Raw genomic sequence first — 27641 nt, forward strand, 5'->3', positions numbered from 1 at the left:
CTGTGCGTGTCTCTCTCACCGGCGACGCTGAGTGCGCAGATAGCCGCGTACACCTTCGGATAAAAATTATTTATTTGTCTTGGATTAAATATCATTAATAACATGTAAAAGTTTTTTGCAATAAAAAAAACAAAAAGAAATAAATAGATGAACAATAAGTGGAGAGGGTTTTGGTTATATTTGTGTTTGTTGCTCTTGTAATTATTCATTTTTAAAATTCAAAATTCGTTAAACGCGCATTTTAATCAGCTATTGAATTATATAAATAAATATTGCAATTTTTACACCATTAGCAATGTTCATTTAACAACTAAAAGGGTAGGTAAGGTCATAAAAAGGATTAGCCATCCGAGGATCCGCGCGGCTACCTGCATAGTCGGCGTCGGTGGCGAGACGCGCAGCTGCGGTACACATGTTTTGAGTTGACTTGTAATCACTAGGCTAATGGAATCATTTTCGTTCAAATTTCGCAGAAATGTTCACTATATTTTCATCAATTTGACAATGATATAATGTATTGACTGAAATGCTATTGACATAATCTATTGTCATAGAATAAAGTTATATTAAAGTGCAAATTGCCTCCTCTTACACTTGAACACATTTTCCTTAAACTAACGCGATACACGAATGCAACATATTTCCTTAAGACACTCGGCATGTGTTTCATATTACGGTCATAATCGCTCTTAATTGCTCGGACCGCTCGTCCTCAGGCTATCCATGCGCACGCTTTGTTTGGGCCAGACTCCCAGATGCTAATCTTAAATTGTATTTCTTTTTAGTTTCCAAAATCCTATTATTCATGATGTTTTAACACTTAAATTTAGATAATATGTATTAAATCAATGCACCACAACAATCATACTTTGTCGGTTTCTCAGAGCCTTTCTAATCATCAGAGTTTATTGCAATTTGCACTTTAATATAACTTTATTCTATGACAATAGATTATGTCAATAGCATTTCAGTCAATACATTATATCATTGTCAAATTGATGAAAATATAGTGAACATTATTGCAATAAACTCTGATGATTAGAAAGGCTCTGAGAAACCGACAAAGTATGATTGTTGTGATGCATTGATTTAATACATATTATCTAAATTTAAGTGTTAAAACATCATGAATAATAGGATTTTGGAAACTAAAAAGAAATACAATTTAAGATTAGCATCTGGGAGTCTGGCCCAAACAAAGCGTGCGCATGGATAGCCTGAGGACGAGCGGTCCGAGCAATTAAGAGCGATTATGACCGTAATATGAAACACATGCCGAGTGTCTTAAGGAAATATGTTGCATTCGTGTATCGCGTTAGTTTAAGGAAAATGTGTTCAAGTGTAAGAGGAGGCAATTTGCACTTTAATATAACTTTATTCTATGACAATAGATTATGTCAATAGCATTTCAGTCAATACATTATATCATTGTCAAATTGATGAAAATATAGTGAACATTTCTGCGAAATTTGAACGAAAATGATTCCATTAGCCTAGTGATTACAAGTCAACTCAAAACATGTGTACCGCAGCTGCGCGTCTCGCCACCGACGCCGACTATGCAGGTAGCCGCGCGGATCCTCGGATGGCTAATCCTTTTTATGACCTTACCTACCCTTTTAGTTGTTAAATGAACATTGCTAATGGTGTAAAAATTGCAATATTTATTTATATAATTCAATAGCTGATTAAAATGCGAGTTTAACGAATTTTGAATTTTAAAAATGAATAATTACAAGAGCAACAAACACAAATATAACCAAAACCCTCTCCACTTATTGTTCATCTATTTATTTTTTTTTGTTTTTTTTATTGCAAAAAACTTTTACATGTTATTAATGATATTTAATCCAAGACAAATAAATAATTTTTATCCGAAGGTGTACGCGGCTATCTGCGCACTCAGCGTCGCCGGTGAGAGAGACACGCACAGCCGCGGTACACATGTTCGCCATGCATTTCGGATTTCACGTTAATTTCTTTTTCATAAACTTTTATAAGCCTTTTTGTTTCCGTAATTTGTTGCGGTTAGAGTCACTTAACACTTTCTAGAAATTCACCTCAATTTTTCGAAAATTTTTAAACGCATATTGGGTGGTCTTAAAATTATTTAAAAATTCTGAAAAAATGTAGAGTGATTCCTAATGTAAATAGCTATCGATTGAATCAACTGGAGCTATAAAAATAAAAAATCTCATTTTTCTGAACCCATGGAAAACTTTGACAAGGACGGTCACACCGGTCCCTTCTTGTAATTTGCGTGCGTCAATTTTTTGTAAACCGGCTTTTTCCCGTTCAATATCGGGTTTTTTATGCTGGTATATTGTTAAGTAACAAATAAACCAATCAAAATTATAAATAATCATTTCTGCTGCTCCTCACCCCTTACAACATTAATGATGACATTAAAAAATATACTAATTAAAATATTTCATTTTTCTGAAGCTTGGCAAATGAATAAGGATCGATATTTATTATAAGGCTCCGATAAAGAAGTAATTTAACAAGGTTTATTTTGCCTATTTACAAGGTAGTAAGTGTGAAATAAGAAACTGTGTAGTATTTTAAAAATATTTTATTTATAAAATTTACCACAGGGTGGCTGACATACGAGCCAGTTATAAAAATCTCGGAATACATTGTAAAATAATTGACAAATGATTTATCACTTTGCTAAATTTTATAATTGATTCTAGAAAAGGTAAAGAACTTTCATATCAATATTCTACAAAAATTTTGACGCATTTATATAAGCGATGATGAAGAAAACTAATATTGTTGTACACATTTTTGAAAATCTTTTGTAAAATTTTAATTTCATAAATGGTTGTAAATTTCTTTTTAGAATAAGTTGATAAAGATATATTTTCAAAAAAACTATCGTGATTCAGCGCAGTAGAATCCCGAAAACAAGAAACCAAAGATATATGTTGTATGGAAGATTGAGAAAGTTGTAGTGATTAACATTCTTCAACGTAGATTTATGTATGAGAAAAGTTTTAGCGACTTTCTTCATAAGAGTCATCGGATATCGGATGTTGAACAAATACTGAGGTAAAAAACAAATTGATCGTTATAGTCATTAACTTACCAAAGGAATGTGCGTGGGTTAAAAAAAAATGTAGAACATTTATTTATATTTTACGAATCAACGTCAAGAGTAATTAATTCATTTTTACACCTTTGTGCTCACGGTGAAAAAAGACAGTTGAATGATATATTATTGTGTCAATAAAGTCAATATCATAGATGTATATTCGTTATAATTGTTGGCACCGTGCGCAATCACGGACACATCCAGATGTTAAGCAAATAATAATCTCGGTACACGTCCGATGCCCGATGTCTCCTTGTATAGAAAGCCTCTTACCCACAATGAATAGATCCAATTATTGCGCTTGTACATCGATTCAGTTGCAAAGTAAAAGAATTGTACTTTTTACAATAGTAAATTATAAATGAGTGTAAAAGCATTTGATAAGGCTCGACACATATACTTTTAACCAACTTTACCTCTTATAAAATAAACGATGCAACTTCCTCAATTCGTAAAAGATTAAGTCGTCTTGTCATTGCTTAACACGTGGAGTAAGCATGATGTTTAGAAAGGAAACTGTGCGCACTGATGAATTCAAATGGTAGAACATATCGATCCAATATAGGACGAGCGACCAACGAGCGGATACTCGCAGAGACGATGTCGTTGATAATTTTGGCATTGCACTTTCGGAATATTCCAGCAGTAAGTACGAGCTGCGAAGATTGGTTCGTTGGAAGATGATAAATTTGGCGGAGCGTGCAACTCGGCGGCCGGTCGAGCCTCGGCTGGAGGCGCCGCAGAGGCGTGGAAGACGGGGCTCGGAGCGCTCAGAGCCAGACCCACCGGGGCGCGAAGCTGTCGAAGGCGAAGACCTCCGGCTGTCCGAGGTGCGAGCTGTTGGGGAAGCTGGCCGCCCAGTCGAAGGCCGGCGCGTGGGGGCGCCGCGGCGGACCGCAGCGGCCCTCGAACGCCAGCACGCCGCTGAGGTCGAAGAGGAAGAGCTTGGAGTCGACGACGCCGTGCGGCCGCGGCACCGCCGCCAGGTCGCCGCGGTAGGCCAGCAGCTGGGCCAGCGCCGCGTCCCCGGGGCCCCGCATGAGCTCGCGCAGCGCCTCCACGCTGCTCACGTTGGCCTGCAGCAGGGCCAGCTGCGCGGCCCGGGCCGCGGCCGCGGCGGCGCGCGCGCCCGGCGGGCCGCGCGCCGCCTCGCTCAGCGGCGCGCCCGCCAGGCCGAGGAAGCCCTGGCGCGCGAACTCGACGCTGCGGTCGGAGTGCTGCGTCGGGCCGGCGGGCAGCTGCTCGACCAGGCGCACGCGCCCGTAGCGCGGCTCCACGGCCAGCCACTGGCGGCCGGCGGCGCCGCCCGCGGCCGCCTGGCGCTCGAGCAGCTGCGCCCAGGCCAGCCCGTCGGTCGCCAGCCGGTTGGCGGCCATCAGCCGCGCGGCCGACAGCAGCCGGTCCTCGGCCTGCAGGCGGCCCCCCCACAGCCGCGGCTCCGCGGCCGCGAGCGGCGTGCCCGCCAGCAGCAGCTCGCCGCGAGGCCCCTCCACCAGGTAGCTCTCGTCCTGCGAGGAGAGCGCGCCCGGGTAGGAGCTCATGGCCACGGCCTGGCCGGGCGCCGCGGACGCGCCGCCCGCCGGCGACAGATGGTAGGCGAACTTGTAGCGCTTGAAGAGGCGCAGCATGCGCGCGTAGGGCGTGGCGGTGTTGTGCGCGAGGCCGACCAGGGGGCCGCGCGGCCCGTGCTCGATGGCCTTGAGCACGAGCATGCCGTCCGCGGCGGCGTGCGGTCGCGAGCCGTTGCCCGCGAGCTCCAGGTCCGGCAGGTCCGGGGCCAGGGCCATCCAGAGGAAGTCGTCCGGCTTGATCTCCGCGTCCTGACCCCGGCGCTGCACCGCGAACCTCCAGCCCTCCGCCAGGCCGTTCAGCTGCTCGTAGTACAGGTGCACCTGCCGAGGAGCAGCGGCGCTGTAGTCCGGCTGGGCGGTACGTGCCGGTCGGGCACGCCGTCACGAGCTCACTCACCATGTGCCAGTAGGGATCCTCGGCTCTCAACAGGGCGGCCTTCTCGCGCGCGCTTGCCGCGTTTTGGCGCAGGTATTGTCGCATCTTGTAGCAGAGCGCGGCCCTCGAGACGCACACCGGCCTCACGGTGTTGTGCCAGTGGTGGTAAATCAGCTGCCAGGTCAGGCTGCCCTCCAGCAGACCAGCCGCGTACGCCTGCACGTCGTCCGGGTATTCCGACGACGTCTCGATCTCGATGGTGGACCACCTGCGAACGTTCGTCGAAAGCTTCACCGTCATTTCTCTATCTGTGTTTCGTTTGCTGTGCTTCGCTGTTCTTCGCCAATACTTGCCCAGTTTCGTAGATTCCAGTCTTGTAGTAGCCACGGGCCACCCCTCTCGGCAGCGACTCCAAGTCGTTGCCCTGGCCCCAAAAGTCAATGCGGTATCCGGATCTGTGCTTCCACCAGACGGTCGCTGAGTACGTGCCGTCATTCTTAGCGCTGCAATTACAATGGACGCTTAATTTGATCGATCGCGCAGTGCCGACGACAGGTCAGCGTCTTCGAGATGTTCATCGATCAGCTAGTCCTTTTCTTAAAAATGTAGAAAGGTAACAGACCGACGCCCCGCTAGCAATTGAACGCAAAAGTATATTTCATACATTCGGCCAGCCGGTGATCAGATGTCAAGATTCGTTATCAAGACAGCGTCTCGTGTCTCGATAACGATCGTGATCGACGAGTACGAGCGTATTCTAACCGACGTCGCTACGTGAATTCTTCAAGAATCGATCGCGTCTTTGACCAGAAGCTTGGAAAGAGCATAGGTGTTCATCGGTCGTCTGTCCTCACGCTTAGCGATGTCGTTGTATTATTCTAATCTTATCGCCGACGAGCTGAAACTAGTTTTCACGAAGCGCAACTGTAAAAATGATCTAACATCCGAGGTCGTGACTTGCAGAAGCGCAAGTAAGATAACGGGGAGTGTCGGAGGCTGAAAGTTACCGAAAGAAGGCCTGTACAGCGATTGTATTACGGCTGGCTTATGAATGTTCCAAACTCGAGAAAACATAGATAGAAGGCGTATCGCACGAAGCTTGAATGCTCAGCGCCGAGTAACAAGTGCAAGCGCACGGCAGACGCGGTCATTAGCTGCACGCGTCTGGAGATAAGAAGTGACGTAGCGGTGTTTGATGATTCCGCGGAATCGCTGCCAAGCGCAGCCAGCAGACTGCTGCTCGGCAGAAACAAGATGCCCGCGTGTCTGGAGCGCGATTGGCGACACTGTAGCGTTCGTCGCGGGTGGTCGCTGCGCGTCACAAGCAGGCGCTTCCGCGATAGGTCGCGATGCGAACTCGCGCAGAGCCCCGACCGAGGGAGGTGCCTCGGCGAGGCGCAGGGCGCCTCAACGAGCGTCGCGAGCTGATAAGAGACGACGAGCTCGCATTCGATAGCGAGAATCGAGAACTTACCGTCCGTACTCGCCGAGGATGATAGCGCCGACGCCGAGGAGAGCGACGGCGACGAGTATGTAGGTGGAGATGCGAGTCTGCAGCCAAGAGGCGCCCACGACCTTCAGCATGGCTCATCGGTGGTTTCTCGGAACAACTCAACTCGGAAAAAACTGAAGCCCGTTTTCTCAACCCATCGAGTACAGAGGCCAACGCCCAGTCAGCGGCTTCCGCCTCTCGGAAGCTGCTCCCACTCGATCACTGCAACATAAGCGACCGGCAACAATTAAGACGCTCATCGAGGATACTCGCGTGCCAGCCGAGGGTGGTGCACGCCGCAGGCCGCGATTTCACGGTGCTCGCGCGTCATCGTCGCACTCGATGCTCGAAGGCTGGCCTCGGCAGCGTCCACGCGATCTCGCTTTCGCTCTTTCCTCCTGGATTCGCGTCCTTGTTGCGCGCAGCGTCGCGCGGCCATGCCAAGCAAACTTGGCCGCGCCAACTAGCCGCGCAACGCAATATCAGGCTTTCCAATAAAATCGAGTGCATACGCGTAAAACGTAAACACAGCCAGTTGTCGCCTACTGTTTGTTCCTTTTCTGGAATAAACAGAGATCAGAGGCTGCGAATCGGCGCTATCGCATGTGCGCGCGTGCAGAGGTGTGTGACTTTTGCCGAAAAGTTGTCGAGCGGTCACGGATCGTTTTGAGGCTGCGACTCCGAGCAAAGACCAAGTCCCGTTGCAGCAGCGCGCAAAGAAAAGCTCGAACAACTTGTCGCGCTATTGAAATCGAATTTTGAACGGGAATTCGGATAAACGTACGAGGCCGACTCGAGCGCCAGAGCAGTAACGTACCCATCCGGAGAAGAGGAGGCGATCAATTTCTCGAAGAACGTAGCCAGCCGAGGATCGCTTGGTCGATTATCGATTGGTTTCGGAGCTCGGTACGGTCGCTTTTCAGACGCAACTCATTCGACAAACGATAAAGACGCTCGTCTCCGAGCGCGTCCGGACGAGCAGCAGCCGAAGGAACACTGATCTAGTCGGCGTCGTACACAAGTCTATCAGCGCACCGGTGCCAGTCGATAAGTAAGCCGAAGTAATATCAATCGTGGAAGATGGTCGCGGACAGGGCCGCTCGCAGGGCTAATAATAGCTTCTCGTCTCGGTGCCTCCTTCGTGCTGTACGGCAGCCGGCTGATAACGCGTGCAACCGATGACTATTCCATGTGCGCGTAGCCTTAAGCGATTGTACTCTCGAATACGGCACTTAAAGAAGCGTTGGCAAGGCTGGATTGGATAGGCAGGCCGAATTCAGCGACGAGTCGTGGAAAAGTTGACTCGATAAAATTAGTTGACGGCCAGTCTGCCGTCGTTTGTTGTTGTTATGGATTCGAGAATTCCGCTCGATGCGCCAACGAGTGTTAAATAGTGAAAGCTATTTTCATCCATTGAGCGCTTTCATTGATCAAACAGTTAAGTTCAAAGACCCACCGACGCTCAAAACAAAGCATTTGACGTTCGCATCGCGCGACATAGCTCGACGTGTCTCGATGATTTTTAATTTTCCACTTGGCATAACGGCAAATTGTGATTGCGTCAAAGAAAATATCAGTCAATTGTTATTATCCTCAAATGGCAAAAAGATTTTCAAAACTGTGCACTTACTCATCATTGAACATTGAAAAGCACCAACAAAAGTCGTTAAAAGCTAACACTCCGGTAAATGAAAATCTGCTAAATGAAAGGCTCCGAGTTTTAATTGCGAAATGCTACGATCACGTAATGTATCGACGAGGTGATTACAAAGGCGACAACTTGAAACTGCTTCGCGTCGACTTATTCATTCTTGTTATACATTTTAGCTGATTTGTCGATAAGCTTGTCTCGGTAATAAATTTGTAAAATCGCACTGATAATTATCAAAATACTTGATTGATGTATTTTATCACGATTATTATGAATTAAATTGTATTTTTGCCCTGTAAATCCCCTAAGAAATAGTCAGAAAGTCAAATAGTTAGGCTTCTCACGATGGACGCTATCGTGACAGCTACAAATCACGATTCTATTAATTTTTTCAATGGGCTGCGAACAAGCCGCAGTCACGACTGAAGCTCATAATTACGTGGATCGGATCGATGAAAAGTTTGATTTGACATAGCAGTCGACCTGTAAAGGAAGAAGGAAAGATAACGACTACGAGCGACTGGTCACGCCTCGCGGCGTCATTGCACATCGCTACATTGCCAATAAAGAATGACGTATCGCTTCGGAGATGCCTCAGCCGAGCATAGATCAGTATTTTCGTTTGCTCGGGCTAAAATTTTCCCCGTAATATTAAGTACAGCTGCCAAATTATGCCGAGTTTTATTATACTCGATGCGTTTTATTTTTTATCCCCAAGAAAAACACTTTCCTTGTATCTACTGCTACTGGTTCACGTGATCAAGTCTCGTAAAAAAGGAGATGCCATTACTTGACTCATTTTCTCCGTTCTTTGTTGCTTCTAGTGCACTGTTCGTGCAGTTGATCTACAATGTTAATCTGGGACGCATTCAATTTCACGGAAAACTTTTTTTATTCGTGAATGAGACTTATCGAGGAAAAATATCTCAACAATCTTGGCAAAATTGGAGTTGTATAATTAATTGTATGCGTTGGAGGATCGACTTGAAGCACACCAGAGTCAAACGGATGAACGAATTAATCCACAATTTTTAAATAATAGAAGATGCCTCTGAATGGAACAGTAGTCGCACTGCTATCAAATCAAATCTGTTCAGTCGGTTATGTAATTTGATGCGTCGGCATGACTTTTAATTAAACGATCGTAGAACAACCAGCCAGTTGAATAAGGAGATATTTAGTATATTAGCCGTACACGGCGAAAAGAAAGTTGATCGTAAAAGGAGGAGCCAAGACTCAATTGTCATATAGAATCATACAGCAGAGAAAAATATGCCATAACAATTATCTTGGGACAATAAGCTAATAAGCTATATTATTCAGATGAATGACACCGCGAGAGTCGCACTTTTATTAGTCATGTCGTTTGATTAAGCCGCGTTCGCTCGGCGATTCTCGGCGCCACACTGTCAGATTGAACGGTCGAACTACCGATTGCGCGTTTATCTGGCGCTGTTGTCTTTTGCTTGTTGTCATTGATTAATAGTAAGCGCACAGCGAGCAACGAGAGCAGCTCTGGGACTTTCGACAAGTACGGCGCAATTAATCCACATGACGAATGCTTTTGCAAATATCGATCAGCCTCTGCGCTCACGCGACGCACGTGCTGTCGGCGGCGACTTTCCACCAAGTTCTAATTATATCGCTCTTGCTAACGATACGCGATATAGCGCGCGCGGGATGATGTGTGTTCGGCCACGTGATCGCGCGTTTCACTTGTGCGCCCGACAGGTCCGATTCAACTGCCGCTGGGCCATTTCCAGCTGACTCGGACTATAGCTAGCAATTGTTCATCGGACGTTCTCAAAATTACCGACGACGCCGCGAGAGCGGCAATTCAAACGTTGGCAGACGTCACTTCGAGAGGACCGATGGTTTCCGTCAGTTTTAGTGCGTCCTCTGTGAAAGTCAACTTACGCGATTGCTTTGGCGTGGCGCAGCCGCCGAGAATGTGACTGTGGCGGCGAATCGTCGAAGCCATCGAAACCTGCGAAACGGCAAGTATAGGGAGTCGGCGCGTATCGTTACAAGCGTCGAGTCGCGAGCGATGGGCAGCGAGAAAGCACCGAAGTTGTTCGGTGGCTGTCGAGTTCGGCTGGAAGGAGACGCGGTCCGGGAATGACTAGCGCCAATGGCGAGCAGCCGAGGCGTTCGCAGGTGTGAAAGCACGAGTAGAGTTCAAGCGTACCTGGATTAGCGAGGCGTGTGCGGCAGCGTTGTTGGCCCGAAAGAAGCTCGGCAAGCTCGCATCGAGATTACATGCCTCAAGCTTGAATGGGGTCGACTGACTGCGTGTCGCCGACCGTACGACTTTGGACCCAGCTGCCCCGACACTCTGAAGTCCAAGCGCAACACCGCTTGCTTTAATGGCACCGCCGACACTGAGACGGCCACTGCTATATGCGAGCGCGCGTCTCCTCTCCTCGCCGCACCTCGCCGCGCCACGCCACGCCACGCTGTCGCTACTTTCAGTCCCCGCTCCGAAGCCCCGGACAAAGACGGACGGACGACCGACTCGTCTGCCTCCACTCTCTCTCTCTCTCTCTCTCTCACGCAGCGCTGTAGCGTACCTCCATTTGATGATCTGCACCCCGTCATGGCTCCCCTCTCCCAACTTCGTGTCCCTCTCGTTTTCTCTTCGTTTCGGGCTCGCTTCGGCTGTCTTTCTATGTCCGTATTCCAAACTTCTTCGTTCGCCCCCGTGAAACTAGCAATGCTAAAAACGTCATCTCTCTACTCGGCTCGACGGTGGCGCGCCAGGGCCCAGAAAAGCGTCACCGTGAACCGGCCAACTTTGACTTTCTCCAAATCGGGGAGCTATTTACTCTGGCCAGTGATAACACCGATTGATAGTCGCGACTTCGGTCAGCTCGACGGTACGGCGTACTGCGCCTATAACTAGCTGTCGGTCAATGTGCATTTCTCGATTTACCTACACTTTAGCCACATCGAGATCTGCCTCGTTCTCAACAGCGTACGTTTTTAACACCGTTTCGTCATTACAATTCAAATATTTGAGCGTTCTCGCAGCTCTTACTGCGCTGATAATCATTTTGATGCTACAGTCCACATGCAAGTTTGAATAGTACATTATGCTGCTCTTGTTACAGATATTCACCTAATCCATGGTACGCTGAACAAATGTCGATCCCATTTAAAATTGCTTTGCTCCTGTGTATTAGAGTTATAATATCGAGCCATAATTGAGGTTCTTCACTGATTGACATTTAACCGCCGATGCATACCGGTATAAGCGCGGTACCGAAGGTTCCTGTAATCGACAAAAGATCTCAGCTAAACTTATGTGACAGCGTGACTTGTAGGCCTGTCGAAAGCACGAAAGGCAGATTGCGCAAGCAAGTTTTTCCGGGATAGGCTTGCGCGCACGCGTGTCCGGCGTGTCGCGCTCACACGACCACCGTCGGCGGACTCACGTTCCAGATAGTGGATAGCGCCGAGCCAAAACCGAAGGCACCGTTGCGCGCGTGTCAAAACTGCTGAGGCCCATCGCAATCCAAACGAAAAGTAAGGGGCCGCCGGAGCGCGCGACTCGCTCGTGGGAAAAAAGTGGCCAACTGCTGAGACAGGCGCCAATAAAAGCTGCCACAAGCTTGCCCATATCCAATTAATGCGATTAGCTGCACTTGGTCGCGCAGTTTTTGCTGACGGCTAATGTTTCGGCAGTTGTGCGCAGCCAGGTTATGCGATTGCTGCACGGAGAAGGCTCTCCTCGAGGCGCCCTCGCCCTTGGTAGCCTCGAGGTCAACGACTTCGTTATCTCTTCGAATTTTTAATCGACATCAATCGAGACTCGTTCGGCTGTCGGGAACAGCTCACTCATTGTGCGTACGCGCTTCGAGTCCACGTTTCTCTCACATCAATATATCGAGGAAGCCATCTCGTCAAGTCAACGTATCTTCTCGATGATTTGCAAGCTAGATTGACGTTGTTTGCGCGCCGAGCGCGTTCCCCTGCCTTTTTCTCCTCTCCTTAATCCAACAGCCCATCTCGCGCTTGCCATCGATTTCAAGCCTGCCGGATACTTTACCAGTGGGCGGAAAAGCTAGTCCGCGTGCGCTAACGAGCCACGCGTTTGCTATTGCGAAGAGAGCGCACGGAAATTAGATAAATGTATAGCTGAATCCGAGTGCCAAGTACGTCTGTGCAGTACGATTGGTATATTGGTACATTGTAGCAGAGGGGGCCAGTTCCTTCGTCCCTCTTCCAACTCGAGCTCCACTGCCGCGAATTATTCGAAGAGGACGGACTTATAATTAAGTGTCTCGCTTGAAACTGGTGCCGGTAATAGGGTGCGCAATCGAGGCAGTCGGCGAAGAATAAGCCTGGTTTCGCACCAAAAGCACGTTTTATTGGACCATAAGGCCGAGCCCAAGGCGAGACGTGCTAAGGCGCCTCCCGATATAAAGTCGTTTGGAATTTCTTGATTGCGCTTCATTGCGGCGGACACGCGTCTCCTCGGGAATGCAATATCTCCCCGTCGCGCATACCAGCGCGAGGGAATGGATTCGTCACTTTTTCATTCGATATTGCCAACGGACGTCTTTATATCTTTTGAAGCGCCGCCAACCAGCAACGCTACGTTCGCTTTTTGGAAGGGCGTGACGCGCGCTTTTGTTCGATCAACGCCGACAATTTGTTGCTATTTTCCAGTGTCCGTTCAGCCCACTGACCTTTTCAGGGAAGGAGTTTCAAGGCAAATCGCTATTTGGAATTGGAGCGAAGATCGGCTAGCGAATCCAGGCAACGCACGGACTGTCTCAAGGATAAAGTAGGGGTGATAAAACCTACAGTGTCATCGATGGCTCTATAATGGGCTGATAATGCCTGTAGCCTGTAGAGCTGTGTACGCGCCGGAAGCGAGAGCAAAAGAAAGAGAGAGAGTGAGAGAGAGAGAGAGAGCGAGAGCGAGCGCGCGCGCGGAGCGTGCGCCTAGGGGTAGCGACGTAGGCGAGCAGCGACGAGACTCGAGGACGGAAGGCTCAGTTGGCGAAGGATGAAGCTGCTGCTCGGGTGTCTTTGTCCGGCGCTCTGGCTGCTGCTGGTCGCTGCCAGGTTGCAACAGGCCCACGATCTCGAGCCCGTGCACTCGCTACCGCTCGGCTCCGAGGCCAGCTTGCACTGGAGGTGAGCTCTGCTTCATTAGCTTCCTCGAGTCTGCACCTATACGCGGCGTAGGCACTTCGTCCCCGTTCACCTGCGCTCTTTCACGCGATCAGGGTCGAGTTCGCGTCCGAGCAGATAGCGGCGGAAGTTCACTACGCTGCCGAAGAGTACGCCTGGTTTGCAGTGGGCTTCTCGAACTACGGCGAGCACAAGCCAGCGGACTATTGCGTGCTGTGGGTCGACTGGCGTCGCCAGACTCATCTCCAAGTAACGAGATCTCTGTTGATACAATTAGCCGTCCAATGATTGTCGGCAAGGCTGAAGGGCAGTCGATTTAATCGATCGCGATGGCGCTAGGATGCCTGGAGCGACGACAAGGGGACGCTCAATCTGGACGAGCAGCAGGATTGCACCCACTTCGAGTGGCGGAGGCGCGGCAACGTAACCAAGTTCGCCTTCGGCAGGAAATTCGACACTTGCGACGAGCACGACTACGTGATGGAGGTCGGTGGCGCGTGCCGGTAACTTGGCGACTGCTAATGACGAACGCGAACGGTAACTGGCAGGGCGGCACCACGCACGTGGTGTGGCTGAAAGGCAGCGGTCCGCTGAGCTCGTTGGCGGGCTTGCGGGTGGCGGACGCCAAGGCCTCCGGCATGTCGCGGACGGAGATGCTGCGGGTCCAGCACGCGAAGCCGCAGTTTCCGGGCGACGCCTGGCGGCACGAGGTCAGGGCCGATCGCGTGGAGGTGCCGAGCGCGGAGACCACCTATTGGTGCAAGGTGCACAAGCTACCGTCGACCCTGAGAAGAAAGTAAGGCTCGACTGGAGCGCGGGGGCGAGCGCGCAACGCGCGACCAACCACTGATCGGCCCGACTGACCCGCTGCGCCTTTGCCCGCGACCGCGACAGGCACCACGTGCTGCAGTTCGGGCCTGCGATCCAGCGAGGCAACGAGCACCTGGTCCACCACATGGAGGTGTTCCATTGCGCCGGGCCGGCGGATCTGCAGCTGCCGCTGTACGACGGGCCCTGCGACTCGCCCACTCGGCCGGAGCGCACGCAGGTTCGGTGGGCGATCGGTTGAAACCGAAGCGGCAGTCGGCCAGTGAAGGCGCTCGCTTGCGTTCGCGCAGATCTGCAAGAAGGTGCTGGCCGCCTGGGCGATGGGCGCGGAGGCCTTCGTGTACCCGCCGGAGGCGGGTCTGCCGATCGGCGGCGAGGGCTTCAACCGGCACGTGATGCTCGAGGTGCACTACAACAACCCCGAGCTGCGCGCGGGCAACGTCGACTCGTCCGGCATCGAGCTAGTGCTCAGCAGCAGCCTGCGCCGCTACGACGCGGGCGTGATCGAGTTGGGCCTGGAGTACAGCGACAAGATGGCCATCCCGCCGGGGCAGGTGAGTGCGCCGCGGGCGAGGTGAGTATGGCGCGGCCGCGATACGAGCGAGGGCCGGCTTGCGCAGGAGTCGTTCGTGCTGTCGGGCCACTGCGTCGCCGAGTGCACGGGCGTGGGGTTGGCGCAGGGCGGCGTCAAGGTCTTCGGCTCGCAGCTGCACACCCACCTCGCGGGCAGGCAGGTGGTCACGCGCCACGTGCGCGACGGCCAGGAGCTGCCGGCGCTCAACCGCGACCCCCACTACTCCACCCACTTCCAGGAGATCCGCCTGCTGGCGCGCCCCGTCAGTCTGCTGCCCGTAAGCGCTGCCGCGGCGCCAGTCGCGGTCGAGCCTCGCGCTCGCCTCGCGCTCGCCTCGGGCCTAACGCCAGTCTGCTGCCGCAGGGCGACTCGCTGATAACGACCTGCACGTACAGCACCGCGGACCGGCCGAACGTCACCCTGGGCGGCTTCGCCATCTCCGACGAGATGTGCGTCAACTACATCCACTACTACCCCAACTCCAGGCTCGAGGTACTGCCGATCGCGCGCCAGCTCGAGCCGACCGACCCTCCTCGCTTGTTGTGCGCGCAGGTGTGCAAGAGTGCCATCAGCGACGACGCGCTGGCCACCTACTTCCGCTACATGCGGGACTGGGAGAGCCAGGCCACGAGCAGTGACAGAGGCGTCTCCGACAACTACAGGAGTATCCAGTGGACGAGGGTGCGCGTGGCCGCTCTTCACGACCTTTACGAGGTCGCCCCCCTAGGTAGCAGCGTTCGCGCCTTCGCGCCGCAACACCTTATCGCCCGATCCACTCACGCCCTTCGAATCGCTTCCCCAGCAATGCAGTGCAACGCCTCCGACGGCTCGCGACTGCCGGGTCTCTGGGACAACATCGCCGCCACCCAGGTTCGACTTCCGCTCGCGCCACCGGCTCGTTCCTGTCCACAGCCGGAGTACCATCTGTAATCTCGTCGTCGCTCCTACACCTCTATCCACTTTCTCCAAGCTTATTCATTTTTCTCTGATTGTTGTTATAAATCTCATAATTATGTCGTATATATTTGAAGGAGAATAAAGGTGCAATTCAATGTGCAAAACATGTGAAAAGTCGTTCCAATCATAAGTTTGCGACTGTTGTGCATATTTCTTTTAAATTATAGCCACGTTGGATGTGTCAATTGAAATACTTTAAATCTCATTACGCGTTCATGTAACAGAGCTTATAAATGAATGTTCCATGCGGATTCACCCTCGTCTCTCTTTTCCTCTTCTGTTGCACGATGCAGCAAATCGATTGAAACTTGGGCTTTGTAGGTCTACCTAATATTGATAAGATATTATGATTTTGGAATAATAATAATTATTATTACGATATATATACATACATACATACATATATACATACATGTATATATATATATGTAAAATATAATCTAATAAGGTAGCAATAATCATCAATTTTACACATGCTAAGATCATACAATTGAAAAAGAAACATATCGGCTTAAATTTCTTTACTATCGTAATGTAAAAGACGTAAATCTTCATCTACCTTGAAAGAGAACTTTTGCTTACTTTAATTATTTTTTTCAATGATCCTCACAACAATTTCCGTGTACAAAGGTATGTGCATCGATTTCTTTTATCAAAACGTTTAATATTCAAGGTAGAAAATACGGTTATACTTAAGAATTATAAAAAATACTTCATATGTACTTTATGATACATAATACAGATGGGCCATTGCGTTCACGTCTAATATAATCAGCATACAAACTCGCATATACACGTGCATTCTAGCGTCAAGCAAAGTATGCATATATTCACTTGAATTAATTAATTCTTTTCACTCTCTTTTTTTTATGCTTCATATCACTGTATTCTTTAAAGTTTCAATGTGTTCAGTTTTCACGCAATATTCACGTATGAATGTCAATCAATGAGTTCGCGAGCTAACAATTAAACAGATTCCAAAGCTTAAAAATTTTTCTCTTCACGTATGATTTCACTTATTTTTGTAAACAGGTTAACAAAACTTTCTCGCTGTACCATTTATAACTTGGGACAGGTCTAGAAAAGGAGTAATTTTTACTGTCAAATGTTTTTGATTTCCTGTGCCATGTCAAAAAACAGACATAAATTTTTTCTTTGGTGCAATGGTTACTTTCAAAGCGAATGTAAACAATCTTATGTTTTTGACAGAACTACTTTTATCTTTAATTCTACTCCATTTCTCACAATTTTTCAATTAATACCAGATGAAAGGAGGCATTTACAAGTGAATGATTCGATTTGAAAAAATTCGTTGAACCATATCAATAGAAGAGTTGTTTGCACAACTATTTTTACGTACATTGTAACACGACCGCATTTTCAATCTATTGCTTTGACAATGGTTTATCAAAATGTTGAAAATTCAAAGTGTTGATAAACGGAATAGAATATTTTACAAAAATCTAAGCAATGAAAACACCAGTTTGTTGAATAAATATACATTGCACAACAGTGGAATGGACGAATTTGAATTTTATAGGAACAATAATCGAAAACTACATTTTCTACTTTCTCGTAATAGTTAGCAGCACATATATTCAGATTTAGCATACTTGTAAATTTATTGGTATAAAAGTTAAATACCTTTGATGTTTTTCAAGTTGGCAGTGACTTATAATATTTTTAAATCTTAGAAATTGTTCTATGACTGAGAAACATTTATAGTAAAGAATGTGTTAAAGCTGGTAAATTGATGGATAATTTTGTATGTTTGTTTGACTATGATACGAAAATCAGTTACCTTGTATTTCTTAGAAGGTACTGATTTTCTTAATATATATTATATGCCATTTTCATCTACGATTAAAAAGTGTTTCTTTTAGGTGTATTTACTATTTCGTTTTCAAGAATACATGGTACATAATGGTAAAGTATAAAATATAAAACTTGGCCTATCAACGCTAATTTTATTCGCGCATAATCATGTTCTTTAAGCAGTATTTCCTGTGGTACGTACATCAATTCGGGTTAAGCTGCTAATATTGCCTGCATAGATTATAATATAAAAAATACACGTTTCAAAATTCACGGACAACTCCTCAGACTTCAAGAGGGAACACACGAGGGCAACCTTCGGCGTTTTAAAAATATATATTTTTGTTACATTTAACATTTCTTTTGTAATGTGGGTTAAAATCAATGTACTCCAAAATTGTTGATACAAGAGTCTTCGATTAAAATATTATATAAACCACCATTTACCACCATCCGTAAAAATAAAAATATGATAGAATATTATAATTATAAAAATATGATGCCTTCTTCACGGATTTTCAAGCAAAGTCTTGTATGAAACTTAATTTACATTCCTCGTGATGTATAGTAAGATATTTCGATATTTCACAAAGAAGCTTTTCCGAATTGTCATTATGATTTTGATTAATTTTTCTTACTTCCAACTTGACTATACCGATTATTGCGATCTGATATTGCTGAATCAAAGTGTGAGACTTATTCATACTTTCTCCCCAGTTTTTATCACCTCATCAATCGAAAATATAATTTTATACGCAAACCGGAAGTAACTCCGCTCGCGAAGTTAATCGTTAATTTTATTTTCCAATTACGTAATTTATTAGCACACCTAATTTTTAATCAATAAAAATTTTTTTTGTAATCATTTTCAAAAACGCAAAATATAAAAAAATTCATATAAAACTTGTAATAGCAAAACAATGATTTTTTGTTTGTATATAAAAACATATTGGAGGTTTCCAATTTATGGTCCTGTCAAATATACCTTTTTCTTTATTAAATATTAGAATTTGGCCCGATAAAATTTTCCAGAAGGTGTTTGTTCTCTCATATGGAAATGAAAGATGTTGAAGCGAATATTTCTAGAACGAAACAACAATAACGCACTCAAACAAACACGTAGTAAAAAATAAAGTTCAAGCAAACATTGGACAATCGTTTTAAAATCAACGAAAGGTTCCCTATTGTTGGTTTCCGATAATCGTTGCTCGAAATACACTTCTATAATATAATATATGAATATTACACATTTTGACTAGAGGGTAGACGTTTGATTGTTCTGGTGCATATTTATCTGCAAAAAACAGTAAAGTATTCCGGCTTGCGCCATCACATCGACTGTGCCGGCTGCCAAAGGATCACGATTCTTGGCGTCGGGACGATTACTAGTTCCAGGTCTTAATAACGTGGGCCCAAAGACGGTGGCCAAATTATGCAAAGACATCTTGTTCTGGGCTTCAAACTTGTTAACGCGAATCAGATGTGCGAGTAGAAAATCGATGACGGCTTTATTAACCTGAGGGAGACTGTCGTAGACGCGGCGTAAGGCACTGCCCCGTGAAAGCTCACCGCTCTGGAAGGCGTCGAGGAAGGCAGGGTAGAGGGCATCAGTGAATAAGGCTTCAGGCATTTCGCGTAAGTAGAGTTTCAGGACACCAGTCACCGAATGAACATCCACCTGAAGAAAAAGACAGTTAGTCAGGATGAAAGTCGTGAAAACACTAACGCACGTTCGAATTTACCTCTTTCAATAGCTGTTCTGCTTCGTACGAGTTACTTTCAAATGACTTCCGTAATTTGGCCACATCTGAAGCAGAACCAGACACTCGGTAGAGACCTACTTCGGCCATCCCTCTTTTCTCCACTTCTCTTACGCACGCTGTTACTATGAATGGTACGTCGCGTTTTTCACGCCTGTAAATGAATGATCGAACATTTAATTCAATAGATATGTCTACTAATTTCCAAAATATCTTTAAAATTAATTGATACTTACTTGCAGACTTGCAGGATTTTAGCTCCAAATAGACCTTGAGGTTTAGCAGAGGGTACGCGTCGTAAGGTGACTTCGCTTGGAATAAATTTGAGTGTAACTTCGAGACTAGCTGAACCTAAGCTTAATGTCTTTGTTACTTGATCCCCAAGTAACCAAGAGCGACTCAAGCGTTGAGCACATTTCCCTCTCAATACAGATCGAGATCCACATTCTTCATACAGTAAGAATCTAACGTTTTGACTTCCTTCCAACTCAACGATAAAAGTTTGTCCTGTAATATAAAATTTTTAATTTTAGTAACTTGAAAAATGATAGTCTCCTTTAGTATGTTGATTGATACCAAAATGAAGCAAACTTATTTGACATACCCCAAATTGGCATTTGCCCTCTGGCAATGTGACTTTTTGCTCTTTTAAAGTAGTGTCCATAACTATCAACTTCTATTACTATATAAAAGTCACCAGTTCTGTCCAAGCCAGGCGACGTGATTCCCAGCAAAGTGAGCTGCAGATCTCCCAATAAAAGACATTCATCTCTACCGGAGCGCAATAAGTAACTACCCATGTCGGTTTGTAAATAAGTTCGACATGCTGCTATCCATGCTTTTAAATCATACATATTAAGCGGTAATGGTCCCGGTGGTTGTCCGCTCTGTAGTTCAAGTATAATTATTAACATTTTTTGTATTGCTTTGAATGATTTTCATATTTTATAAAACATAAAACCTGTTGCAATGCCTCAATAGCTTCTATCCACTGTGATCGTTCAAATTCGCTCGACAAAAAGAATGTATACGAATTTTGGATGCGATTTTGATTTTTTTGACCAACTTTAAGAATCAAGTTTGGTGATGCCAGCACTAATTGCGCCTCCAATTCAGCTAATTTTTTTCGATTTTTTTCTGAACCTCTTCCACCAATTCGTAGTTTTCTGTCATCATTTTTTTCCTCCCACAGAATTTGATCTCTAACTGTACAAGCTTGAGATCTGCCAAACAAAGGAACATTTTCATTAAACAGTTTCAACGTAAATAAATTCAATTAATGCTTTTTTTCGTTACCTAAGTACTACTACATTTGCTGGGCTATTTTCTCTCGGTTCAATACCATCTTCCATAACTACTACTTCAGACATAGGAATAAACCATTTTAATTCAAAAGTATATTTGTCTTTGCCAGAAGCCTTATATTTAGCACATGAAATGACATCGTTGAAAAGAAATAAATGCCTTAGCTTTCTATGACCATCAGATAATTCGACTACAAATGAATTTTTTACAAGCCTTCTTTGAGCACGATCATGGCTCTGTTGAAAAAATATTTTCGATTAGTCCTCGACTTTTGGTTTTTATAGTATTAGCATTTTATTTTTCATTTCATTTATATACCTTGAACATGGACTTTGTTTGAATTATATTGAATTCGTCCAAAAAATTACGAGTCATTGCTAATGCATCTGAAAGTGGGGCATGATCAGCGTGGTTTGATGGAGTGTGTTTCAATAAATCCTAAAAATAAAGTAAATTACGTAAAATAAACGGTATTAAAAAGACAGAAATAAAAAAAACATTACATGTAACACTAATGCATTTTTTTGAACTCGTGCTACTGGCTTATGTAAGAGATCTTCTAAAGATAATCCTGGTCCCTTTGGATAACCCCTTAGTCTAATATCTCTTGTAATTTCTGCAAATTGCGATGATTGCGAGGAACAGCGGCGTACTGTGTCAGTGGCACGAGCATAGTTATGAAGAAATGCACCATAATCTCGGATTTTACTTGCCATCACCTATAAAGTAAAATTAACAAAAGATCTTCTTAAAATATTGTATTACTAATGGTGAAAAATGTGAGACTCACCCTAAATTGTTCACCAATGGTAGTTTTATTATCCCATGTATCAAGTTTTTTTCGTAGATCATCTAAGAACTCTTGATGCAACCTATGTAAATCAGGGATTTTATAAAATATAGTGTTGAAGTCTTCTTGAGATATGACTGGCTGTGATGTGTTAACTGTAGCATTGATAGCTTTCATGTACTGAAAATTCATTGCTTATATTAAATGAAAAATCAATTCAATAGTTCAATGATAAACTACAGTTTTTAACTTGAAAATATCTAGTTTGTTACCTGTATCATAACATCCAAGCACTCAACATATATAGTTTCACTTTCAACAACAGAATTGATGATACATTTGACCATTGATGTTCTGTCATTATCTTGACTTTTACCTTTTTCCTGACGCCGAGGTGTTGTAGGTGTAGGTGATTCTAAACTGCCTTCACTGAGACTTAATGGTTCAGCATCACTGCTACCAGTTTCATTATCAGTACTCAAGGTACGCAGAAGAATAGGAGGGGCGGAATTTTCTTCGTCTTCACTATCCATTGCTGCACGATGTCTAAAAAAGTAATGGAAAGATTAGTTTTAAAATATACAAAACAAGAATGCAGATGTAATTTAACTATATAGTTTAACATCAATTTTTTATTTACTGAATAAAATAGTCAATGTTGACATAATTGCTCTGGTTCCCAGGAGAATCTGGTAGGGAAGGTGGTCTTCGTAATTGCACTTTGTTTTTGCCATTGCTTCCAATAGGAGGTGCATGGGCTTCAATATAAACATATTCTCCAGTTTGATCAAGAGCTACTGAATCATAGTAAGGCTCTTCTTCTGATGCATCCGCATCACCATCATCTGCATCTTCAAGAGGTTTTTCAGAACTTTTTTCATCTTCTTCTTTTACAGAATCTTCATTTTTATCTTTCTTTGAATTGCCTGTGACTTGAATAACAGTGATATAATTGCTTGGTATATCACTTGGATCACTGTTCCTCCTAGATTCAGGCACTTTCTCTGGACTTCTTGGTATTTCACTTTTTGGCCTTTTACTAGAACATAAAGTTGAACTCAACTCATTTACACATTTATTTTGTAATTTACTGAGATCTTCTCGAGCAGGAAGGGGTGGAGCACAATTATTAGCTTCCTCAGATTGAGCTGTTGAATCTAATACATTTGTCTCTGCAGAGTGGAAGCTTTGATGATTTGGTGATGCACCACCAGATCCTTTGGACTCTGAAGATGCAGATGCATTGGCTAATTTCTGTCTTTCAACATCTGCTAAAAGCCTTTCTAAGTATTCTACGTAAAACTCTTCTTTCTCTAATTCTTCCCTTAATTGATTAACCTAAAAATATGAATCGAATTTACAGGAACTGAAATATATGTTAGTTGAGCTACTATGAATAATACATGATATTATTAGTAGAGTTTTATTTTTAACCTCATTATTGATTTATATATGCTTATGACCTAATAAAATTTATTTGATCTCAAACCTATTATTATAACAAGAGTATTAAAATTGCACGCATGAATAAGTTTAAAAGTATGAATATTACTGCAATATTTTCTTAATTATTTCAGTAAAGTTTAAAAATGGGAATTATCTTTAATTAAAAATATTGAAATATTACTTCTTATATTAAGCTTCATTGCATAAAATTATCTAAAATGCATAAACTGCATTATAGTATCCATTCTATCTTATCTTGATTAAATAACTAGATATTCACATAAATGCTTTTTCTGAAAATTTAGAAAACATGAAAAATGAAAAATAAAGACAGAATTAAAGTAAATTAAAGTAAGTTATTAGAAGTTATTAGAAAGAAAATAATCTCATTCAAGATCATTATTTGTACAATTTACAATTATATATTGTGTTGAGTATATTGAATATTTCGGAAATATTCAAAATGATAAGAGAAGCATATCTCGCTTATGCTACTCATAAACAGTGCCACCGCCCAATTAAAGCCTCTATCAAATAGGATGATTCATCAGCACAAGTAACCCATAAAACCAAACATGTTATAAATGCTGTATTCAATTACAATAATGCTTCAATTATAATTTTATAAATTTAGGAGACTATAAAGATAAATGCAAGATAAAGGCAAACAAATTTCTGGTAAAAATGATGATCATGAAACAGTTAACCTTATGATAAGCTGATAAAATTTTTCATGCTAGTGATAATATGAGTAATGGAAGCAAGTTTCTAAAAGAAAATAAAAATAATATACCTTTTGTTTATGTTTGACCAGATTTGCTCTAACATCTTCTTCCCATGCAGCTGGTAAAGCACTATCTGGGAAGCGATCCTGCCAGACCCGCTGGAAGTCTCCGAAAACACTCATCCCTATAAGTAACACACATGCAATGTACTACTGACAATTTTGTAATTTAAGCAGGTAAATTAAGAAATCAATAGAAAATAACGAGAACGTCCTGTTGGTAGATGCATTTTCTAAGTTGCAGTATAAAGCTTCCAAGTGATTTTCATTGAAATAAGAATTTCACAAACGTGAGAGTTACTGAGTGTTTAAAAACTCTTTCTCAATGCATCTTGTAATTTTAAGGCAAATCTTCCGAATAGACCTCCGAAGTTAGTGTATCAAGAAAGATGTGCATGTGCAATGGAGATACATGGTGCTTCTAGCTAGGGACAAAAAAGGTCTGAACTAGTTGTAAAAGGGTATAATTGTAAAATCCCAAACATAGTCGGTATTGACTGAGCAAGAAGAATTGAACCATTCTAAATAAAAGAAAACTAGGGCCAGAATACGACGATGAACAGCTGCACATGCACATTGCACAAACACGCACCCACATACACACATCGCATGCACGCACCAGTTGTTTCCCGAGTGGTGTGTTGATAATAGTTGGCAGTGCGGCGAGAAAACGCCCGTCGTTTTCTCAGATCAGGCGGCTCGGCTCATCGCACTTGTCACCGTCGTCGTCGTTGCACGCGCGCAACACAATCTTGTTGTTGTCTGGCTCAAGCCGCGATGACTACACTGCTTTTGCTTACTCTGCTCTCTGTTATCTCCTGCACGGATGGACATAGACTGTACTTGTTCTCTCTTTCTCTCTCTTTCTCTCTCTCTCTCTCTCTCTCTCTCTCTCTCTACCCGACTCTCTCTCTCTCTCTCCCTCTCTCTTGAATACAGGAGGTGAGGCGCGCTGCTCTCTTTTTCAGCCGCTTAGCCAGAGTAGTGGAAGTGGAGAGTACAGCACTCGTCTCACTTGCGCGTTACGATGATTGTTTTTTATTATTGTCAAGATATAGTCGTAGTTCGGCACGCCCCGTTGATTATTAGCGTAATATTTGGAACGTGGCCGCACGCATGCGTTCGCGATTGAAGGCTTAATTCTACAATATATGTACATTAGTCTAGACTATAGACACCGAAGAGTCAATGCCAGTTAGTGTAGCAAACGTAGTTTCTCTGCGTCATTTTCTCTGATTTTTGCCTATATCCTCTGATAATATCGCTATCGGATATACCATGCGAATAATTTAGAATCGATTCGCAAACAATAAGTCAACGGCTATTATTGTTTGTGAATCAATCAATGATAAAGCACGTTTTAGCAACATTTAATTGAAAAAAAATGATGACTTGATTTGAACTTTAACTTAGGCTATATATATTCTCTCCATTTTTAAAAGTTGCGGCGGTATAAATATGTTTGTATGTTTCGATTTACTAAACCTTTTTGTATAAAAACTAGGTAAAGTTAAAATGAGTTGTGAAAGCAACAGGAATCCTATTATTTAATTTACCCATTACAATTCATAATGGCGAAGAAATGTCTCTACGACTGTAGCCTATCGTTGATATAGGATTGGAAATAACTGTTTTTAATAAAATTGTGTGTGTGTGTGTGTGTGTGTGCGTGGGTGCGCGCGCGCTTGTGTCATTTATGTCACCAAATTGAAACAATAGTACATTGAAGCATATAATTGAAAAATGAAGCAAAAAACTCGAGCCTTTTATTATAAATTGGAAATACAAAGGCCTATTGACGGACAACCATCGAGACGACGTAGATGAATATAACAGTCAAGAATTGACGCACAGAGAAATTTGGGTACATACATTTCGATACTATATAGTGCGAGAAAGTAATTTAATCTATTAACGTCCAGAACCGTCAATTTGTTAACATGCTTTCGACTGTAAAATTCATATGTATAATTAAACAATAAATATTAGCTGGAGTCTAAGTAATTTCCAACGCAGCTATGTAGAATCTATTATTCGAATTTACCTGCTAAGAGTAACCATAACAAGTTTTTATTTTCATTAGTTACACGAAGTTTCCGTTAGTCTTTTGTCAACAACTTTGTATGATACACGTTAAAATAAACTATTTATTTATCCTCTGAAATGGAGAGCCAAAAATTAAATATTAGTTATGTGATGCTTTGGGAATTCAAACAAGGCAATAATGCTACGGCGATAGCCGAAAATATATGCAGGGCGTATGGTAAAGGATTGATAACTGATCGGGTAGTTAGATATTGGTTCGTAAAATTCCGTTCTGGAGATATGACTTTAAAAGACGAACCGAGGGTGAGACGTCCTTCCAACTTCGACGACAATCTGTTAAAGGCAGTATTAGAGCAAAATCCACGTTAATCGACAAGATGTATAGCAGAACGATCGAAAACATCGCAATCAACATTTCTTCGCTACCTAGAGAAATAAGGGAAAGTAGAAACGGAAGTTACTTATGCATCAACCTAATCATCAAAGGTACCATTCTTTACGTTTTAGATTTATTAAATTCAAATCTCGTGATCAAAATTAAAAAATGTTGACTACAAAATTAAATATGGCGGTTTTTGTATATAAAAATAATGAAAAGGGTTTTATTTTTCATTTTTATGATTTTTTTTTATCTAAAATGTGGCAGTATCCTAATCTCCTCAACTATAAGTGCCCAAAATTGTTAAACTTTAACAAAGAATTTTTATATATATCCTTTTTCTTCTAATATGTTTCTGTTCTTTTTATTATCGTTATTTTTTATAAAACTTTAAGGTTTAACCCTTTGCGGCATAGTGGTAAGTATACTTACCACCTTTTTGAAATGAGATTTTCATGTATGAAGGGCTCTAATAAATCGTTGCTCACGGGGATTTTTAATATTTTATCCTTCTAATATGTTAATGAATGTATAACTATATCAAATTATCGATTTTTAGTCGCCATTTTTTAAAAAATGGCTGAAAAGTGCACCAAAATGACGATTATTGTTTCAAAAATGTGTGCCGCAAAGGGTTAAAAAAACATCCAAAGAACAAAAATGTCTTAAAATTAGTTAATACTTTCATATTTTTTTTATATTTTTAGAGAAAATTTTTGATTTTTTTTTGAATCACATAATTAAAATTTCAAAAAACTTTCAAAAATTGTGAAACAATTCAGGAATGTTTTTTGACTAATTCTAAGACATTTTAGTTCTTAGCAAATTTTCAACAAAACCTTTAGATTTAAAAATAGTACATTACGTAACGCGACAAACTTTGCCCGTGCGACAATCACATACTTCACGCACAAGTTACGTACAAAAATTATCGAACTTCATAAGAACTTTTATATATATTTTGGATTGTTATAGATGATTCATGGTTGAAATGTACGATATTTTCGTTATTCAGGAAATTCTAAACAAAGAAATTTAAAAATTGATAAATTAAATATGCAGTTGCGTGCATAAGTTTTTGGCCAGCCTATACTGAAATTATTAAAAATTCAAAGTTTCATAGTTTTCGCTTGGAAATAGTCGTACGTAAACTCGCGAGGGTAAATAATTTTATAGGGTAAAGTAATACCTTTCATATTTTGCTGGTTTTTTAAATAATTGAAAATAGCAGTTTTTACACTAAAAAAACTGGATCATTTTTAATGAATTAAAAAAAGAAATTACGATAAAAAAATGAAATACCTCGTTGTGTATAAGTGAGATAACTCAGTGAGATAACTCACTTATATCTCGTTGGGTATAAGTGAGTGCAAGTGTACTTGAGTGAGGGGTTTCGCCATCGAGGGCGAAACCGTGCATGCGAGTTTTCGAACAGCAAACAAAAAAACTATAGACTTTGCCAGAACTCGATAGTGTGCTGCGTTCTCTCTTGCTGCTGTACGACCGTTAATAAGGTAAGCTGGCCAGCTTAATTTCGCGATCGCGATAGAATTGCTAATAATTAATCTCTCGTATTCGACAAGAAATGCGCATGTAATAGCTCTGCGAACAATGAGCGGCGAGCGATC

General features: G+C 43.4%; 3 protein-coding genes across 4 annotated transcripts; 1 reads left to right on the plus strand and 2 right to left on the minus strand.

The window, feature by feature from the left end:
• Nucleotides 1-2860: 2860 nt before the first annotated feature.
• LOC131667506 (putative phospholipase B-like lamina ancestor) lies at nucleotides 2861-10577 on the minus strand. Of its 2 annotated transcripts, none has more exons than XM_058940955.1 (5): nucleotides 10376-10577; nucleotides 6519-6758; nucleotides 5398-5547; nucleotides 5066-5312; nucleotides 2861-4989 (listed from the first exon to the last, which is right to left on the minus strand). In XM_058940955.1, exons 2-5 carry the CDS (start codon nucleotides 6626-6628, stop codon nucleotides 3868-3870), a joined length of 1629 nt encoding a protein of 542 aa, XP_058796938.1. In that variant the 5' UTR covers nucleotides 6629-6758; nucleotides 10376-10577; the 3' UTR covers nucleotides 2861-3867. The 2 variants fall into 2 exon arrangements, with proteins under 2 accessions (XP_058796938.1, XP_058796939.1); XM_058940956.1 differs by lacking the exon at nucleotides 10376-10577 and adding an exon at nucleotides 7354-7795.
• Nucleotides 10578-13144: 2567 nt separating this feature from the next.
• Nucleotides 13145-15807, plus strand: LOC131667505 (tyramine beta-hydroxylase). Its single transcript, XM_058940954.1, has 10 exons — nucleotides 13145-13332; nucleotides 13425-13578; nucleotides 13669-13815; nucleotides 13878-14125; nucleotides 14224-14377; nucleotides 14448-14711; nucleotides 14778-15008; nucleotides 15095-15223; nucleotides 15284-15458; nucleotides 15534-15807. Exons 1-10 carry the CDS (start codon nucleotides 13202-13204, stop codon nucleotides 15659-15661), a joined length of 1761 nt encoding a protein of 586 aa, XP_058796937.1. The 5' UTR covers nucleotides 13145-13201; the 3' UTR covers nucleotides 15662-15807.
• Nucleotides 15808-16076: 269 nt separating this feature from the next.
• Nucleotides 16077-24406, minus strand: LOC131667504 (active breakpoint cluster region-related protein). Its single transcript, XM_058940953.1, has 13 exons — nucleotides 24208-24406; nucleotides 23598-23713; nucleotides 21999-22696; nucleotides 21631-21904; nucleotides 21359-21538; nucleotides 21072-21287; nucleotides 20887-21006; nucleotides 20560-20804; nucleotides 20225-20486; nucleotides 19868-20150; nucleotides 19500-19770; nucleotides 19246-19417; nucleotides 16077-19181 (listed from the first exon to the last, which is right to left on the minus strand). The coding sequence occupies exons 2-13, from the start codon at nucleotides 23709-23711 to the stop codon at nucleotides 18759-18761; spliced, it is 3258 nt and encodes a 1085-aa protein (XP_058796936.1). The 5' UTR covers nucleotides 23712-23713; nucleotides 24208-24406; the 3' UTR covers nucleotides 16077-18758.
• Between the last annotated feature and the right edge of the window lie 3235 nt (nucleotides 24407-27641).

The sequence above is a fragment of the Phymastichus coffea genome, unplaced genomic scaffold, assembly GCF_024137745.1.
Source record: "Phymastichus coffea isolate CEN01 unplaced genomic scaffold, Cenicafe_Pcof_1.1 PCOF00066, whole genome shotgun sequence".
Classification (NCBI taxonomy): Eukaryota; Metazoa; Arthropoda; class Insecta; order Hymenoptera; family Eulophidae; genus Phymastichus; species Phymastichus coffea.

Bases quoted from the DNA above. Each gene is read 5' to 3' on its own strand.
- LOC131667506 (XM_058940955.1), bottom strand. From the start codon at position 6,628: ATGCTGAAGGTCGTGGGCGCCTCTTGGCTGCAGACTCGCATCTCCACC. The intron at 5,548-6,518 runs GTAAGTTCTCGA...TTGTAATTGCAG, and splicing joins ATCCTCGGCGAGTACGGACG to CGCTAAGAATGACGGCACGT. The intron at 5,313-5,397 runs GCAAGTATTGGC...GAACGTTCGCAG, and splicing joins ACTGGAATCTACGAAACTGG to GTGGTCCACCATCGAGATCG.
- LOC131667505 (XM_058940954.1), top strand. From the start codon at position 13,202: ATGAAGCTGCTGCTCGGGTGTCTTTGTCCGGCGCTCTGGCTGCTGCTG. The intron at 13,579-13,668 runs GTAACGAGATCT...CGATGGCGCTAG, and splicing joins GTCGCCAGACTCATCTCCAA to GATGCCTGGAGCGACGACAA. The intron at 15,224-15,283 runs GTACTGCCGATC...TTGTGCGCGCAG, and splicing joins ACCCCAACTCCAGGCTCGAG to GTGTGCAAGAGTGCCATCAG.
- LOC131667504 (XM_058940953.1), bottom strand. From the start codon at position 23,711: ATGAGTGTTTTCGGAGACTTCCAGCGGGTCTGGCAGGATCGCTTCCCA. The intron at 20,805-20,886 runs GTATATAAATGA...TTTTTTCAACAG, and splicing joins AAACAAAGTCCATGTTCAAG to AGCCATGATCGTGCTCAAAG. The intron at 19,182-19,245 runs GTAAATTCGAAC...CTTTTTCTTCAG, and splicing joins CAGAACAGCTATTGAAAGAG to GTGGATGTTCATTCGGTGAC.